At 38.1% G+C, this 20,445-nt stretch overlaps 2 protein-coding genes across 2 annotated transcripts in view; one reads left to right on the top strand and one right to left on the bottom strand.

The window, feature by feature from the left end:
- The window catches only part of LOC133518477 (SUN domain-containing ossification factor), a 128,485-nt gene that overhangs the window by 8,961 nt on the left and 99,079 nt on the right, over positions 1 to 20,445 (top strand). The window lies entirely within an intron of this gene.
- Positions 21 to 5,516, bottom strand: LOC133518190 (uncharacterized). Its single transcript, XM_061851817.1, has 2 exons — positions 5,450 to 5,516; positions 21 to 1,073 (listed from the first exon to the last, which is right to left on the bottom strand). The coding sequence occupies exons 1-2, from the start codon at positions 5,514 to 5,516 to the stop codon at positions 22 to 24; spliced, it is 1,119 nt and encodes a 372-aa protein (XP_061707801.1). The 3' UTR covers position 21.

The following is a 20,445-nucleotide window of genomic DNA, read 5'->3' as shown; positions in this document are numbered from 1 at the left end:
ATCGACCAGCATGTACCTGGGTTACTGGTGAGCTAGCGCTCGCGACTTGGTCGGCGCTGGCTGCCGCGTCGAGGCAGCTGTGTTGACGTACGGGCGACGCGTCGCCGGCGACGGATTCGTCCTGCGATACCCTCCTCGCCCTCCCCTGTTCGACGAATAACGGGGAGGACCGGACCAGTTTCCCTGTGGTATGAAGGCCCGAGTGTTCGTCGAATTAGAAGTGCCAGGCTTTGGTGCACTGACAGTCTTTTTGATTTGTTGACCTTGACGCTCTATAGCCTTACTGGCCTTAATCTTTTCAGATAAGGTATTTCCGAATAGGGATTCATCCCGTTCGGTGTCTTGAATCACGTGAAGAAAATTTTTCTCCAAGCTGGGTGTAATTAATTTAATTCGGTCTCTTGTAATGAAATTATGCGCATCGGAGAGTATGCGGCATCCGTCACTCAAATATTTGAGGGCTTCGACTTTGTTTTCGCTCTTTAAAAGCACATCCATGGCCCGACTTACAGCTGCTATGCCTCGACCGAGTTGTTGTTGGACGGCGACATATTTTTTGTCACGTCCACGTACTACCTCCGTTACAGCGGCCGAGATCTCGGCGTTAAGCTTTGGCGCTTGTAATAATTTACAATTATTAGGAATTAAATATTCCTTAAGGAGTGTCTCCTTATTTTCTTTAGCCAAACCTTTCTTTAGAATAGGTAACCATAAATTGGCAAGACTATCGTGAACACTTGTTCCGTATTCGGGCGTATCGGAGGTAGATTCACCGAGGGCTGCAAGTAGCGTGGGGTCCAGGGGCGGCTGATCAGTGCCATCAATGGCAGGAAGCGCAGGCTGCGCGAGAGCGACGATTTGATCAAATATCGGCGCGGCCGGGTCGGCTGGTGCGACCGGTACGGCGGGTGCAGTCGGGACAGGCGCTTCCTCGGGTAGATACCCTTCTTCATGTACGCCAGGATCGTAATCCGAATTTTCAACCTCTAGATCTTGATCAATAGGTAAGCTTGTTTGCTCGTTTTGTAGGTGAATTTCACCTAAAAAGATAAAAAATATATATTTTTTAGAACCTTATAAGGTTGTTATTAACACCAACAGATAATATTGTCTCGCAGACAATACCCTGGTGAACGCGTATATCTATTATAGATTGCACGTATTTGTATAATATGTTAATCGAAATCAACTCGCAGTTGATCTCATCACAGTTAACTCGCAGTTAACCGTGACAAAAATATTGAATTTATGAGTACATCGCACATATTTGCATTATATTTCATAATCGAAATCAACTCGCAGTCGATCTCGACCGTCACCGTTAACTCGCAGTTAACCGCGACATTATTTTATTAAATAGAGGGTAGATAAATAAAATAAAAAACATTACTGCCCTTTCATTATAAATGTACTCTAATAAAATAAGAAATAATTGTGAGTCCTACCTTGTTCACTGGCATCCGACTCACTAGAAGATCTCACAGATTGAATTCTACGACGTTTCTTTTTAACGTAAGTAGCTTCCAAATCTTGAAGTTTCCTTTTATAACGCTCGTCGGCATTTTAAAGGTGTGTTCGTTGCCACGCACGAAAAAGGAATGAGGACAGAATACGGTGGTTGGAGCTTGTTGGGTCGGTTAGGAGTGGGGGATTGAAAAAAGTCGATACACTTACTTTTTAAAATAAAAATCTTCATTTTACTCTGAAAATCGTGTTACGTTGCCTAGCAAGTTAAAGAAACTACCTGGTTATTTATTATATCTGAAGAATGAAGCGATGAAATATAATTTTTACCAGTCGCTTTTCGGTGAAGGAAAACATCGTGAACCGATATAATCCCAATAAGGCCTAGTTTGCCCTCTGGGTTGGAATGTCAGATGGTAATCGCTTTCGTAAAATTAGTGTCTACGCCAATTCTGGGGATTAGTTGTCAAGCTGACCCCAGGCCAATGAGGCTTGGCAAAAGATGATCAATAGGTTTGTTTCCATCTACAAATCTTACGGCAAAATTGTATCCCAATAAATTCTTTTGGATTATAAGAACATGTTAAACTACTTTTAGGGGACCTGTAATGACCACATTTTTGTAAATATTGAATTTAAAATATCTTTTGGCACACGTCACGTGACCAAACTCGAAACGTCATTGAAGATTCTGATGACGTCACAACTCTCGGATTGACACTGTTGACAGTTAGGCGATAAACAACAAATGACAAATGTCAGTTCACAGTTCGTATCTTCTACGTGTGTATGTAGTTATATGTAGTTATGTGTCAAACCGTAAGCTGTGACGTCACACAATTTTCAAAGAGCTTTTTGGGCGCGAAAGCATTAGTCAAAATATATTTTGTTAATTTAACATATTTAAAGCCGTTTTTAGTATAAAAGTTGAATTTAAGGGCAACTTTTAGTTAATATAGAACGTAATACAAGCGTTTCAAAAAATTGGAAACAACCCTATTGGTTATGTGGCTCAATTATTATTTAATGTTACATCGGTGACAAACAAGTATGCTACATAGCCCGCTTACCATCGGATACCGTAGCATAGCCTATGGACGCTTGCGATTCTAGGTCTAAACGTAGCACAAACGCCCTTAGAAACCTACAACCTCTTTTTTTTAAGAACTCCATACAGTAGTCTTTTGAAGAAACCCCGAAGTGAACTTTAGGTTATAGCGTCAAAGTTAAATTTGTAACTTTTTTTATTTTTTATTAGCCTATTTGTGTGTCCCACTGCTGGGCAAAGGCCTCCACTCTAGCTTTCCAATCCTCCCTGTGCTGAGCAAGATCCCGCAAATCCCGCTGAAACGCATCCAAGTCGTCCCGCCATCTCTTCCTCGCTCTGTCTCTGCCACGACTGCACTGGGGATGCCAGCTAGTGGCTATTTTAGCCCATTTGTCATCAATTTCTAACTAAACAACTTAAAATAAAGTAATCGTGCAAATGGTCCTTTAGCCGACTAAGCCGATATCTGCGTAGTTAATGTGATGTGGTAAAATATTTGGATACTTTTTACGTATGTCTCATATAGTATATTGAACAAAATGGCCTGTCATCTTCTCAACTAGGTGTGATTTTTTACGTTATCTGTCGACAAATACGGATAAGTATAGTCTTATAGGTCTTTTTCTTGAATGACTTGAAATAAATATTGTTTTTTGAGAACCCAACCACTTAGTCACCACAAGAAAAATTAAGTATTCTTTCAGACCAATTTCGTATATTTTCTCAGTTGCGCTGAAATCTGAAATCCCTTAAACGGATAAGTTCCCCTTTGTACACATTTATTGTGCTTTCTCTGGGTTGATGTACTTGCTTTATGCAATAAAGTGTTTTACTACTACCTATTACCACAAAATAAATAATTGTAATACCGTACAGAAATAACACTACCTACAAAACCGAAGTTTGACAGCGATTCAGGGGCGAATCATTGCTGTCCCTTTTTATATGGCACTATTACTTTCGGCTATTTGGGATTGTCAAAATTCAAGTCATTATCTTATCTGTGGTCGTGCACGCAAAGGGACGTCAAGTTGTGCCAACCCGAATAATTGCTCGGAGCAATGCTGAGCTGAACGGAGCCCAGAATGACCGAAAGGAAGAGTGTCGTCCCACTGCTATACTACCGGCTACTAATACAATCTTTGCTAAACAATGTAGAGGCGAACTAATTAAAAAGAAACAAGCTCTCATCCGGTGCCATCACAAAGCCTAGCTCTAAAACTAAAACCAATAAGAGTAAAATTCACTTTCATTCACAGTGACTGTTACTAAACTTGACTTATTTTTATGGCATACTGTGATACTTGCGATTCCGAGTATAAATCATCTAAATTTTCGAAAAAAGTATCATCATCATCATATATTGAAGAGTTAGACTTTTGTCGGTGGAGCGATTTCCATGTATGTCGGTCCCCTGCCTTCTCCTTGACAGCCTGATACGACACGACGTTGAGTATTTCCTTTACTTGATCTATGTAGGTTATCCTTGGTATAAATATAAATGGTACATATGTACACTTTCTGAATCCCCATAAATCTGATATGTAGATTTATTCAGCTCTCTCTTATTTATTTTACTAATTTTTATTAGATTATTTTAGGTACGAAAAATGCTATGTCATAATATTTACAAAATGTTATGTTATGTTATGTGTTAATGTTCACGTCTGAAAATATACGGATGACAAAGTGCCAAATATATGTATACGCCTTAATATATGGGCAAAAGGTCGTTTATAAATATTTTTGGGTTTTTGTTTGTATTTATAACAGAATCTTAACACCAAATGACTTAATCCTCAGTTTAATGATAGAATGAAAACTATTTTATAACATTTTGGTTCCGTCCTGAGTACGATTATCAGCGCTGGTGGCCTAGCGGTAAGAGCGTGCGACTTGCTATCCGGAGGTCGCGGGTTCAAACCCCGGCTCGTACAATGAGTTTTTCCGAACTTATGTACGAAATATCATTTGTTATTTATCAGTCGCTTTTCGGTGAAGGGAAACATCGTGAGGAAACCGGACTAATCCCAACAAGGCCTAGTTTACCCTCTGGGTTGGAAGGTCAGATGGCAGTCGCTTTCGTAAATACTAGTGCCTACGCCAAATCTTGGGATTAGTTGTCAAGCGGACCCCAGGCTCCTATGAGCCGTGGCAAAATGCCGGGACAACGCGAGGAAGAAAAAAAAAACCTGAGTACGATTTCGACAGTCATAGTGACCAGTCAATGGCCAAAGAGAATAAAGAGCTGTAATAGCCTTGAATACTCGAGTTTTTTCGCGTACTGTTTCGCTATCCGGTGATATTTCTGTATTAAGGGGCCTCTCGTATTATTTGAGCATTAAAATTTGATAGCAAAGAATCACATTACAACTATTCTAAAGCTAGTGCATGCGTTTGTCGTGTCTGTAACGATTTTCAGTTTTATTTTCGTGGACATTACTTTTTGTATAAGTATTTCACGGAGATTTTTTTTTTCAGTCAAAAGTCAGTCTAAATTTAGCAGAAGACTAAAAAGTTCGAAATTCCGTATTCTCATTATATTAACTTTGTTGAAAATTTAAACCGAATACCGACTTCTGTTATGTTCAGAATAAAACAGTTTTCCAAAAATAATTTGAGACGCAACCTAGCATAACACGATGGTTGATTTATTCTTATTTCCAACGTCATCGTTTAGCCAATGAAAGTCCCCTTAACAGTTAAAAAGCGAATTACTCCAGCCGATTGAAATGGAAAGTGTAGTTAAAAATACTCGCCGCTCAAACAGCGTAATTTAACTCTCGGTTAACTGTTACACTCGTTCATTTGTGATATAATCTATAGTAATAATCGTTATGATGAATGGTTAAATTATAAAGGCCACAACATGGGTTTTGGGTGTGGGAAGACCGGAGGGCCGATTAGAGATAAGGATGGGTGTTATTGAAGTGTAACCATAGCCCTTGGGCAGAGGCATGGGGCCGCGGCCGGCTCTCAGACACTGCGTGGTTGCGTAATGCATCGCAACCTAATGTGATTTAACCTAATGTGAAGCGCTGGTGGCCTAGCGGTAAGAGCGTGCGACTTGCAATCCGGAGGTCGCGGGTTCAAACCCTGGGTCGTACCAATGAGTTTTTCGGAACTTACGTACGAAATATCATTTGATATTTACCAGTCGCTTTTCGGTGAAGGAAAACATCGTGAGGAAACCGGACTAATCCCAACAAGGCCTAGTTTACCCCTCTGGGTTGGAAGGTCAGATGGCAGTCGCTTTCGTAAAAACTAGTGCCTACGCCAAATCTTGGGATTAGTTGTCAAGCGGACCCCAGGCTCCCATGAGCCGTGGCAAAATGCCGGGACAACGCGAGGAAGAAGAAGTTTTAAAATATATTTATATATGCTAGTTTTAAGGTATCTGAAATGAAGATTTTCATTAATTCATAGGGCGGATTCGCCATAGCACGGGAATCGTCGTGACAGGTTATATGCCTTTATTTATTCGTTGCAGCTGGTGCAGGTTATCCTCTCACAGGTTACATACCCACTCGGCTTCTCCCGGGCCAGTGGGATCCATAACGGATTCCCCCTGGGTCATAAAAAAAAGGTTATCCTCTCAAAAGTAAAACTACATTCAAAAAGTCCTAACGGCAATAAAAATATTCAATAAAATCAGTAACGTAATAAATAATATAAATAACAATTAATACTCACTATGAAACCCTAAAAGATCACGTCATCAAAAAAGCTTATTATGCAATAGATGTTTTTTTTTACGACCAATAATTGCAATGAATAAAGTACCTATACAATAAATAATAATTATATAATATCTTGTACAGAAAACTCGATCGCCTCTTGAATAAACTGTTTGCTGCGCCCTACAGGGTGTCATGTTGTATACAATTCTATGTAAATAGGTGATATATAATAAAGATTATGAGTATGAGTAGTTTTCTCCAGGTATAGACGGTTAGTCTGACCTTAGCAAAATGTACCGACCGAATTATGCATTCGCAGTTTGCTTTGGCATTGCCATTGACACAGAGCAATTGTGGCGTTTCCAAAATAACTTGTTATTCCTGGCCCCGTATTCTTCGTTTACAAGCGCAGATCAACCAGTGAAAGTCTGAGCTCTATATCCTTAACGACCGTAATAATTGAGATCACATTTAATACTGGTTCTTTAAAATCGTCGCGAATGCCCGGTCGACTGGAGGAATCGTCGCAAGCGCAATGACAGGTGTGGTCGCACGTGGATACGTCATTAATAATGGCGTCTGGAATTTTGGCAGGGTCCAGTGTGTGTTTAGCAGTTCAAAGTGTAACCTTGTTAGTTTTGTAAAGGAGGGTTCGGAAATGTTCGTAAGCCATGGGGAGGGTCATTGTTGGGTATAATACCGGTGACTGTCTTTGGTCCCTGGGACATACAGCCAGAGCATAAACTGCGTGCATTTTCTAGCTAAGAAATAAGCGGTGGGGCTCAAAGTGCGGGTATCCTGGGCTCCCTCCTCGGAGCATGTACGTACGTTTAAATTTAACTGAAAAATCGAACTCAACAATTACCCAAAGCAATTCATATATCATCTATAGAGATATATGATATATGATTACCATAGGGTAATCATAGTTAAATCAAACCTCAACAACGAGGGTGCGGAGTGTTAGGGTCGTCAACGCGCATGTAACACATCTGGAGTTGCGGGCATCCATAGGCTACGGTGACTGCTTACCATCAGGCGGATCGTATGCTTGTTTGCCACTGACGTAGTATAAAAAAAACCGGACAGATCAAAGTACCTAGTGCTTTTAAGATATCGTTCGAAATTCGCTGCTGACTTCTGCCGGAAGTTCACTAGCTTCTTAAAACGACTATGCTTTATCACTATAAAGCATAGTCGTTTTAAGAACTATCTTAATAATTATAATTTCATAAGTAAATGCCACACTTTACATTAATTTATTGCACCTAGATAACACACCTTGGGAATCGAATTCGCTTTTCACATTTCATTAAATCAATAAGTAACTACGAGCTGTAACTGGCATATTGGCAAAGACATGCTCTAGCTGTTTGGTATTTATTACAATATTTATAGGTTTTATTATTTCTTGCGGATGACTATAGCTTTTGCGAATTTGAATCAATGTGCCATGTAGGTTGTGCCTGAATTGATTACTTAAATCATAATCAAAGCGGGAATGCAAGTGACAGATGAAGAAGCGATTTCTTGTTGTTTTTCAGTCACGTCAGCTAGAGAATGTATTAACAGTTTGTAAGAAAAAATGTTTCACTAAGTTCTACTGAGGCTGACATGCTTAGTAGATGACCCATTATTGAAAGGGCTTTAGGGTTTGTTAAATTAAAAACCAAGGTTTCAAGCGTGATCCTGGAAAATTGATTCACCCAACTATATTAAGTTTGGCAAACGCTATAACTAACACACCATGGTTTAAAACCTCGTGAAAGATGCTGATGAAAATGTCAAGTTTGGTTGACTGAACGCAAAAACGATTGACTTTCGGACAGGTGTCCCTTCACACCAAATTACTAATTTTCTGGCAATTAACTAACAATATACCAGTGATCCGACTAGACCATCATGTCGTGTAAAAACAGCGTAGCGCTCCATAACGCTCGTTCCAAAATACGATTAGTATACTCGGAATATTACTTTGGTACTTGTGAGAAATAAACTTCCTCTTTTAATACAGGTTATATTATAGGCCTTCTTAAAACAGCCCATAGGAATTCGGGATACGACTACGTTTCCACTGAGGCGGACACCATAGCGATGCGTTAAATTGTATTTTTTTCTTATTTAATGCATGTTAATTATAAGATTTAATGTTTTGAAAAGATGTGTCCCGCTGAGTTTCTTGCCGGGCCATCTTGAGAAACCCTCCTCCGAATGAGGGGGGATTTAAATCCTCTCGGGTCAGAGGTATAGAGTTAGAGCCGGTGTAGCTTTATTTGACGTTCATAAGCGCATTGTAATATGCCTACTTGAATAATCAAATATATTTATCTTTAATACAGAATTAACGTACAGCGGGTGTTTGGCAGTGAATGTGTTAATAAGGCAAGTGATGATGACGAGAGCCTTCAGTATCGCCTGCAACTCTCACCACTACATTTTAGTTACTGGATCCACTAACCCATATCAACAACAGTTTATCTACCGGTCCCATAAAATTTCTAATTGTATACTAAATTTATGGACCTCCCTTTATTTACGGCGTATTCAAATAATATGTTGACGGTAACTGACACAAGCTCGTTATGAAAGTACCAACAACAAGAGCATCGAATGAACATTGGTGGATCTTAACTGGTTGTATTAAGGGTTATGTATGGTGAGTCGGTTGTCGACGAAAGTGGTTCGTTTGTCGCCGTGGGCCGACATCGGTCATTTGGACGTCCTGTGGTAGGGTTACTATTGGTTACTGGTTGGGTGGTCAGGTGATAATGGATCGAGAATAGTCGGAATTATAAATCGGAAGATATTACTCTTAACAGCAGTCTTTATCCGCGCCGATAAGGAAGCTTAAGGATTTGCCACACTGGATGCGTTCTGCGGTCTGCGGTCAGGTCAAATTGAAATGTATGTAATGAAATGACCTGACCGCAGACCGCAGAACGCATCCAGTGTGGCAATTCCCTTACTCTTTTTACATTAGTTTATTACAGGCCGCCGCGCCGCGTCCTTCCTTTCATCCTCATTATCTTCTTTCTTCTTCTTTAGCCCTTCTCTACCCTTTGGGTGTAGGCCTCCTTCATTTTATGCCACTCGTCACGGTTCTGTGCGACCTGGAGCCACTTCTTCCCCGCAGTCCTTTTGATGTCGTCGTCCCAACGCATCTGGGGTCTACTTTGAGGACGTTCCTCCCCCCATGGTCGCCACTTCAGTAGACGTTTGCTCCACGAATCGGTTTTTCGTGCTATATGACCGGCCCATTCCCACTTCAGTCTGGCTACGCGTTTTACAACATCGGTGACCTTGCTCTTCTGTCTCAGCCACTCATTCGTTTTACGGTCTCTCAATGTGATCACAACTAGTTTTCTCTCTAGCGCCCGTTGGACAACGCTTAACTTATGTAGTATGTCCTTGGTGAAGACCCAGGTTTCGGCTTCAAAAAGAGAACTGGCAGGATACATTGGTTAAATATGCGGGCTTTTTGTTCGGCTTTAAATTTCATTTTGAAGGCAAACTCTAAATTCGAATAGGCTGCCCAGGCTAGTCGTACGCGTCTGTTGATCTCATTGGTTTGGTTCCTCTTCCCGGTCACTATCTCTCGTCCCAAATATACGTATATTCATCCTCATTATATGATAATATCATCCTCGTTTTACGTTTATCCTATATGGTATAATTGTGTATGTATTATGGTATTTGATATTTTATAAAAATATATTAAATGAGACTTAACGCAAACGCGTACGTCACGTCACGAAATCGAATAAATTTACACTAGGGGCTCTGTTGACTTTCAGTTATTTACCTCTAGGTTGGAATTTTTACAATACAACGTTTTTAGCAAAATCACACTATGCTGTTAATTTTATCAATAAGGTTGTCTCTGTGATTTTATTCCCTATCTACCCAGAACATTCTGGCAATGACCTAAAGATAATTTATTTTGAAACACATAGTATCTACGGATAGATAGTTCTTATCTCATTATCTTTATACGTTTTTGTACGATTCATGATATAAAAAAATCTAGACACTGCTCGACGTATGGATAGTAATTGTTTATACAAATACGTGTTATTTAGGAATTGGTTTACAATATGGTGATTACTGATTATTTCCGAGTCGTGTGGGGTATTGACGTCAAATTTTAATGATATGTATTGTTTTATCTCTGCGTATAAATTATGGTGCATATTTGATTGAAATGACACTTGATTAACAATAATGATGTTTGTAAATCGTTGTTAGTGTATTTAAAAAAAAATTGCTTCATTTTGGTAATTTATGAACTTTTAAATCGTAATACACTTCATAATGGTTTATATACTTGTGTAGCGCCATAGTTCTGCGCGCTCGATCCGAATCCGCGCCAGCAATCTATACCTATTTTTCTTGATGAAATCGAGTTGCGTTCGAGAACAAATATTAACCCATAAGAAGTACTAGATCTAGACTTAATCGAACAAACACTTCCAATCCAGCTCAGCTGGTGTCCAGGGAAAGTCATAATTTACCTGCACAACACTTGCATTATTCACTCTAATACAATCAAAACTGCACTCTCCCCAAACGGGTTAGAGATCAATTTACATAATACCTATCTATCGTACTTTTAAAATTATTAATGCCAATGCAAACGAAATTGCACTCTCTTTAAACATGTTAGTGATGAATTTCCATTAAACACAATTTATCTATCGTACATCTAAAATGCCTTAAGTTTTGCGATGTGCGTACACAGTTACAATCTTGTTTTTAAACAGCCCATTAATACTTTCCACTATCATTCAGCCTTAGTCCTTTTAAGGTTTTTTGTAATGTAAACTTTATTATCTCAGAGTCAAGGTTGATTTTAGTCCAAGAGTTTTCGGTAGCGTTTATTGTATTGAGCGTTGCACGTAGATTTTTCACGTAAATTTTCTTCGGTTTTCTCTGACGTCATGAATTAAACAATAGCCTTAACAAGGCACCTGTTTGTTGTGCCGACTTTTGTATGGTACTATAGTTGAAGGCGTTTATTTACTATCTGTACTAGAATTTTCTCTTTGCCGTTTATGGCAATTCCATTTTAAATTGCGCAGTTTACTTCAAGTAATATAAAAGGCAGATATTCCAAACAAAGCTGAAGCCGCTTTGCCTCGAAAACAAATAAAATATTGCGTTTATGTATATAGTTATACAATATTACAAATCCTCTTTATTGCACAACCTCAAAATAAATTTATAATACAAGTGACAGAGGTGAACAAAAAGCGGCCTTATCGCTAAAAACCGATCTCTTCCAGACAACCTTTAGGTAGTGGAGCCTCCACTGTGGAGGTAATTTAGAGTGCAAAACTAAATAGCAGTAAAGAAACCACCTTATAAATTACTTCTACAACTATACGATAATATAATATATATACATACATGCTACTTACACAAACAAGATACATATATACAATACTATTGTTGATATGCTATCTCAGTGGTTTCTAACGGGGGGGTAATTACCCCCTTAGGGGTAAAACTGGTATTTTGCGGGGGTAATAAGCTCAATTAAACATATCAGAAATTAGAACTGTAAGTAGGGTTGCCATTCGTCCGGGTTTCCCCGGATTTGTCCTAGTTTAGAGGGCATCCGGGGAGCGTCCGGAAGGGCTTCATTTGTAGTCCGGGTTAAAAATTTTAAGTGTTAGGCCGCCCGCGACACGCACAACCTGTTTAAAAAAACCTGTTGACATGTTCGGGTTCTAGACTCTAAAATCCGGGGTTTTCGCGCGTCTTGTCCTGGTTTTCAAATTTTAGAGATGGCAACCCTACCTGTAAGAAAGAATATTGATATTTATTGGGAATAGGTGTAAAATCGGGTTCCCTAGTTAGTCATAGGGGTGGCAGAACTGAAAAGGTTAGGAACTGTGCTATCTATTAAGTTAAAAACTTAAATTTTGAATCTTTGAGATCTTGCATTTTTTTATCATTTCCATTTTGTGTGCCCGTTAAATTGCTCATTTTCTATCTATTTAATTAGATTTTGTTATAAAAGTCAACGTATGTCATTATCCTTAGTGTGAGTGGAACCTCGAAGTATGAATCTTCACCAGTTCCTATGCTGACAGCATGGTAGCATTGGCTATGCGCGCGACATTGCAGGGAAAGCGGTCAATCAGCGCAATCCCACGCAGCCTGAAAGCTGTTCCCGTTTGAGGCAATAAATCGCTGCTATTGTCGTGCGACGGGTGAATTAATGCCACATTTACACCAGCACATAATACACAATAATACATCAGCAGAAATAATAGGCTAGATCAGTGGTCGGCAAATCGGGGCTCGCGAGCCGCATTCGGCTCTTTGAAGGTACAATACCACTGAAAATGACACTATATATATAGTACCTGGGCGACCGAGCTTTGCTCGGTTATAACTATCGGTTATGGTGGTGTATAGGTGATAATCTTAACTACATTTTTTTACTCAATTAAACTTGTCTAAAACAATAAAAATTAAATATAAACTTGAACATATAAAAAAAAAACAAAAGTTAATCACCAGGCGAGATTCGAACCCGTAACATTCGTTTTAGCCGTCCGCGTCTTAACCCGCTGGACCAGACGGACAGTGGCCGGCAATACGAAATTAGCGACCATATTCTGCGTCGAAAGAAAAACGCATGAAATCTCGAAAACACGCGTTTTCCCAAACATAAGACCAATCTAGATCGATTGTATACCCCCAAAAACCTCCATATACCAAATTTCAGCGAAATCGTTAGAGCCGTTTCTGAGATCACAGAAATATATATATATATATATATATATATATATATATATATATATATATACAAGAATTGCTCGTTTAAAGGTATAAGATATATATATATTTATGACACAGGAGGCAAACGAGCAGACGGATCCCCTGATGGTAAGCGTTTACCGCCGCCCATGGACACCTGCAACACCAGAGGGGTTGTAAGTGCGTGTTTAAAGTTTGCCGACCCCTGGGTCTAACAAGTTTTTTTTAATGGTCGGCTACTGATCACCACGCGTTGACACTTGACGTTTACGTTAGCGACTGGATAAACTCGATCGCAGCCCATCTCGCTCGCACTAATGGATTGGTACGATATTAGAGAGGGAATGGTGATCGTGTGGTTTTGTTTCCAGGATCAAATGTCTGTATGGAACCCATTGAATTAAAGCAATATAAGAATCCCTTGATAAAATTCGTAGCGTAATTATGATTTAAATATGGGCATATTACAATGCGCTTCTGAACATCAAATAAAGCTGCGCCGGCTCTAACCCTACACCTCAGACCCGAGAGGATTGAAATCGCCCCTCAATTGGACGAGGGTATTCTAATATGGGACCGGTAGAGACTTTTTTTCAGAACTTATAAGATGTAATTTATATGTATTAAATAAGAAAAAATACAATTTAAATAAATAAATAAATAAAATAAATAAATATTATAGGACATTATTACACAAATCGACTAAGTCCCACAGTAAGCTCAATAAGGCTTGTGTGTTGAGGGTACTTAGACAACGATATATATAATATATAAATATTTATAAATATATAGAAAACACCCATGACTCAGGAACAAATATCCATGCTCATCACACGAATAAATGCCTATATATAAATGACTATAGAATTCATACAATTACATAGCTGGTACTTTTCTTTATATAATTTAATTTTAAAATGTATATGTACATCGAATCGTACAAATAAATCGCATCTAATAGTAGTAATATACTAGTCTTTCAGAAAACATATCAAATTCTTATAAAAGGAAAAGAAAACAAAATTAATAAAAGAAATGATGACATATATTTTATAAATCTGACTGATTGCTATGATTTAATACTCGGCGAAGTAATGTACTACAGGCGAATTTAGGGTACGTATTATGGCCGACCCTTATTTTCAATGAACTGCAATCCAACATTGATAACGGGATTAGATTAGAACCAAGTACTACTAGTCCATACTAAAAGTCATTGTTTGTTTACCACCATCGTTAAACTGGTGTATCTAATAGTAAATTTTAAAGTATTTCCTCAGATCACACGCTACTCGCGCCTCCTAGCTTTCTCGTTAAGAGCTACAGCTTGAAGCACACCATTTGCACTTAGGAACGTAGCTTCATTATTTAACAGAGGTAGCACTTTATGTTTGATTGCTTGACAGCTATTTTCGTTACAGTGTCTTTCTGGATTGACTGTGATTTTTGTGTGGATCTAATATATGTATATAGTTTTAATGCACATACACGGCGGGAGCGGACGTGCGCGGCGCGGGCCTGGGGGCCTACCGCGAAAATCGAAGTTCGTCAATTGCGGGCATTTTTCTCTGTCACTCTAATTACGTCTTAGTGAGAGTAAAAGAGAAAGATCCCCCCAATTTGCGAATTTCGGTTTTCGCGGTAGGCCCCCTGAGCGGGCGTGCGCGGGCGTGAGCGTGGCGAAGCGGGACCTACGCAGTCTGTATTAAGGTGGAACTTACTGAAGGACAAAGACCTATATTGTTCCCGCGGGAGTTATGGATTGTGAAAAAAAAAGCTATGACTCCCTGGGGAGTTATAACTTTTTTTATTATGTCACTTAATTCATACAAATCAAGTAGCATAAATGAGATTTATTTTTAAAATACTGACGTTTATAATTCAGTTAAAAGCTCTCATATTAGCAATTTCATACCAAGTATTATCGAAATTAAATGTCAATTGCAATGCATTATTAAAAAATACAAGTATGTATTACATTTAATATTTAAATGTATGAAATAAACATCAATATTTGTCAATAAATCCACATAAATAACGACGAATGTTTAAAATATTATCATTAAGTACATTACATTCATTCTTTCAGTTTCACTTTTTTAAGGCTCATATACATTAAGGCCGTTTCAGACACATCCCAATTGAAGATCGGACTTTCTATGGTTTTAGGTTTTTTTTTCTGACCAAAATGTAAATGGCGCCAATTCATAGCTCATACCTACATTTCTTGATTGTGTTTGACTTTCCTCGTAGTCGAAATGATAAGTAGTGTTTAACTCGGGTAAAAATAACCATCTCACCCTCGAACTGTTGACACCCTCTAACCCAAAATATCTCGGGTGATATGGTTCACTTTCCACCCTTGGTTAACATATACTATTACATAATTTTCATTCTTGGCTGAATGCCGAATGGGTCTGTGCCTTCGATGCCTAACCTGGCAAGAAATTTGAAAATGGCGGACGAATGTTTGATATGTCACCGTATTTAAGAATTATTTCGCTTAAAATTTAGTTTTTTTTTTCGCAAGTGTGATGAAAAATATTGTGGGTAAGAATATTGCAACGTCGGGTCGTTAATTCCCTCGTATCCAAAATTTCACTTACCCCCCTTGTTGCACAATGTACTAAACTTTTTATCTGATGTTTTAATGTCAACGTATCCAACGTTTCATTATATGTACTGCATGTAATTAAACATGTTTTATTGTATACTAGCCTAATAAAACAATTTTATTACGCACACAATTAACACACAACATAAAACAATTTTCACTGCTCTTAAATTTAATCATAATTACTAACGTTACCAATCATCAATTCATTACACTGCAATTAACTGTAGCTCAAGTAATCTATCTTAGATTGCATAATCTGTGGAGAAATGCATTTTGTAGTTGATTATTAATATTGGAAAGTAGAAAGTTCATCCATCACTTCATATTATTTAGAGTGAGCCGATAAATGGAGCCGTCTGTGAGGAAGACAATCTGAATTTATCGTAAGGTCGTTAAGGTAACATCATTGCGAATGCAAGGAAAACTTACTTTAAAGGATGTTCATTTTTAAATATTATAGAATATTTTGTACATATGAAGAAAAATGTACGATGAAGAAAGTGCCACGAAATTACCTCATCTCAGCATGTTGCTGGCTACTTTCAGCGCTGATCTTCCGATCAAGTCAAGCCAAAAGAAAAGAAACAAATAAAAAACATAATATATTTCATGTAGTAGACAAATGATTGAATAAGAATAAATATCAGTGGTAATGAATTGTATTGGCACGCACATATTTTTTTTGCGTGTATGTACATGATTCACTGTGAGGCACAGGCCTCTCGTCTAGTGTCAACGCAAGTTGGGAACGTTATATATACAGCTTTTTAATAATGATTTCCTTTACTGAATAAATCTCATTGGTTTACATGAAATATCTACTACTCTCAGATTCAAAATCAATAAGTTTCCTCCCTCATTTCCTTATGTAACAATAACACATAAACATTGATATACCTCGCTGCAATGAAACTTATATTTAGTCACTCAACGATGCCACTATTCAAAATATTTAAATGCAATAGGTACCCCGTAAAGTTAGCAGGATAACTGCTGGGACATAAATGGGAAATATGGCGTCGTAACCCGTGCCCGTTCAAGTTCAAAATGGCGGCAAGTTCGAAGCTTTACGATTAAATATCAGTCATAAATTTTGATTTATCTTCTAGGAACTGTCACACTTTGCCTTGGTAATACATTTTGCATTATAAAGGTGTCATTTGCCGAAGTCGATAAAAAAATTAATGTTATAACAGCAACGCTTTAAAATAACCATCAAAAAGCCTTACATGCCCGAATTCGCTATGAGTCGTTCGTCTTTATCTGTAATTTTTACTTATGTATTTACAAGAAAGGGATAAAACATACGAGTAATTTAACTGATTCAGGCTCGTAAAGTTTTATAAATAAGGGGGAAAGAAGGTAGAGTGGATTTATCCCTTTCTTATAAATACATTACACACAATTACCCCCTTAGGGGTAAAACTGGTATTTTACGGGGGTAATAAGCTCAATTAAACATATCAGAAATTAGAACTGTAAGTAGGGTTGCCATTCGTCCGGGTTTCCCCGGATTTGTCCTAGTTTAGAGGGCATCCGGGGAGCGTCCGGAAGGCCTTCATTTGTAGTCCGGGTTAAAAATTTAAAGTGTTAGGCCGCCCGCGACACGCACAACCTGTTTAAAAAAACCTGTTGACATGTCCGGGTTCTGGACTCTAAAATCCGGGGTTTTCGCGCGTCTTGTCCTGGTTCCCAATTTTAGAGATGGCAACCATACCTGTAAGAAAGAATATTGATTTTATTGCGAGTAGGAGTAAAATTGGGTTCCCTAGATAGTCATAGGGGTGGCAGAACTGAAAAAGTTAGGAACTGTGCTATCTATTAAGTTAAAAACTTAAATTTTGAATCTTTGAGATCTTCATTTTTTTATCATTTCCATTTTGTGTGCCCGATAAATAGCTCATTTTCTATCTATTTAAGTAGATTTTGTTAAAAAAATCAACTTATGTCATTATCCTTAGTGTGAGTGGAACCTCCAAGTATGAATTTTCACCAGTTCCTATGCTGACAGCATGGGAGCATTGGCTATGCGCGCGACATTGCAGGGAAAGCGGTCAATCAGCGCAATCCCACGCAGCCTGAAAGCTGTTCCCGTTTGAGGCAATAAATCGCTGCTATTGTCGTGTGACGGGTGAATTAATGCCACATTTACACCAGCACATAATACACAATAATACATCAGCAGAAATAATAGGCTAGATCAGTGGTCGGCAAATAGCGGCTCGCGAGCCGCATTCGGCTCTTTGAAGGTACAATACCACTGAAAATGACACTATATAATATATATACTATATATAGTACCTGGGCGACCGAGCTTTGCTCGGTTATAACTATTTATTGTAATATGGTGGCGTATAGGTGATAATCTTAACTAAATTTTTTTACTCAATTAAACTTGTCTAAAACAATAAAAAATAAATATAAACTTGAACATATAAAAAAAAAACAAAAGTTAATCACCAGGCGAGATTCGAACCCGTAACATTCGTTTTAGCCGTCCGCGTCTTAACCCGCTGGACCAGACGGACAGTGGCCGGCAATACGAAATTAGCGACCATATTCAGCGTCGAAAGAAAAACGCATGAAATCTCGAAAACACGCGTTTTCCCAAACATAAGACCAATCTAGATCGATTGTATACTCCCAGAAACCTCCATATACCAAATTTCAGCGAAATCGTTAGAGCCGTTTCCGAGATCACAGAAATATATATATATATATACAAGAATTGCTCGTTTAAAGGTATAAGATATATATATATATATATATATATATATATATATATATATATATTTTAATACACAGGAGGCAAACGAGCAGATGGATCACCTGATGGTAAGCGATTACCGCCGCCCATGGACACCTGCAACACCAGAGGGGTTGTAAGTGCGTGTTTAAAGTTTGCCAACCCCTGGGTCTAACAAGTTTTTTTTAATGGTCCATCCGTAGCCGCACCACGAGTTGACACTTGACGTTTACGTTAGCGACTGGATAAACTCGATCGCAGCCCATCTCGCTCGCACTAATGGATTGGTGCGATAGAGAGGGAATGGTGATCGTGTGGTTTTGTTTCCCGGATCAAATGTCTGTATGGAACCCATTCCATTAAAGCAATATAAGAATCCCTTGATAAAATTCGTAGCGTAATTATGATTTAAATATGGGCATATTACAATGCGCTTCTTCGAATTCAAATAAAGCTGCGCCGGCTCTAACCCTACACCTCTGACCCGAGAAAATTTAAATCGCCCCACAATTGGACGAGGGTATTCTAATATGGGACCGGTAGAGACTTTTTTTCAGAACTTATAAGATGTAATTTATATGTATTAAATAAGAAAAAATACAATTTAAATAAAAAAAATATTATAGGACATTATTACACAAATCGACTAAGTCCCACAGTAAGCTCAATAAGGCTTGTGTGTTGAGGGTACTTAGACAACGATATATATAATATATAAATATTTATAAATACATAGAAAACACCCATGACTCAGGAACAAATATCCATGCTCATCACACGAATAAATGACTATAGAATTCATGCAATTACATAGCTGGTACTTTTCTTTATATAATTTAATTTTAAAATGTATATGTACATCGAATCATACAAATAAATCGCATCTAATAGTACTAATATACTAGTCTTTCAGAAAACATATCGAATTCTTATAAAAGGAAAAGTAAACAAAATTAATAAAAGAAATGATGACATATATTTTATAAATCTGACTGATCGAAGTAATGTTCTACAGGCGAATTTAGGGTACGTATTTTGGCCGACCCTTATTTTCAATGAACTGCAATGCAACATTGATAACGGGATTAGATTAGAACCAAGTACTACTAGTCCATACTAAAAGTCATTGTTTGTTTAACACCATCGTTAAACTGGTGTATCTAATAGTAAATTTTAAAGTATTTCCTCAGATCACACGCTACTCGCGCCTCCTAGCTTTCTCGTTAAGAGCTACAGCTTGAAGCACACCATTTGCACTTAGGAACGTAGCTTCATTATTTAACAGAGGTAGCACTTTATGTTTGATTGCTTGACAGCTATTTTCTTTACAGTGTCTTTCTGGATTTATTGTGATTTTTGTGTGGATCAATAGTACTATTGTGCAACGAGGGAGGGTAAGTGAAATTTTGGATACGAGGGTGGTAATTCCCAACAGCCGCAGGCTTGAGGGAATTAAAGACACGAGTCTGCAATATTCTTACCCCCAGAGTTACACACAGTGTTTTTCATCACACTTGCGAAGAAAAAACTAAATTTTAAGTGAAATAATTCTTAAATACGGTGACATATCAAACATTCGTCCGCCATTTTGTAATTTCTTGACAGGTTAGGCATCGAGGCACAGACCTATTCGGCATTCAGCCACGATTGAAAATTGTGTAAAAATATTTTAAACAGCTGTTAAATTCTTGGAGGATTTAACAACTGGAGACGCCTTTAAGAGCTTACCCCTCTGTCGAAAAGCTCGGCCAATGGCCATATGTATTGTATGTACTGACGTTTATCTGACATGGCTATTTGTACGTTACGTAGAAATAGCCCGCAAAAATCGGCAGACTGTTTTGTACAGAAAATTACAGTCAAGGCGTCTCCAGTTTTTTGAAAAGTCTGATGAAAAATATTGTAACTCCGGGGGTAAGAATATTGCAACCTCGGGTCGTTAATTCCCTCGTATACACAATTTCACTTACCCCCTTGTTGCATAATTTACTAAACCTTTTATCTGATGTTTTAATGTCAACGTATCCAACGTTTCATTCTATGCACTGCATGTAATTAAACATGTTTTATTGTATACTAGCCTAATAAAACAATTTTACTATGCACACAATTAACACACAAC

The sequence above is a fragment of the Cydia pomonella genome, chromosome 5, assembly GCF_033807575.1.
Source record: "Cydia pomonella isolate Wapato2018A chromosome 5, ilCydPomo1, whole genome shotgun sequence".
Lineage (NCBI taxonomy): Eukaryota > Metazoa > Arthropoda > Insecta > Lepidoptera > Tortricidae > Cydia > Cydia pomonella.
The sequence above is the reverse complement of the archived record's forward strand: the minus strand, read 5'-3'. Positions and strand labels throughout refer to the sequence as shown.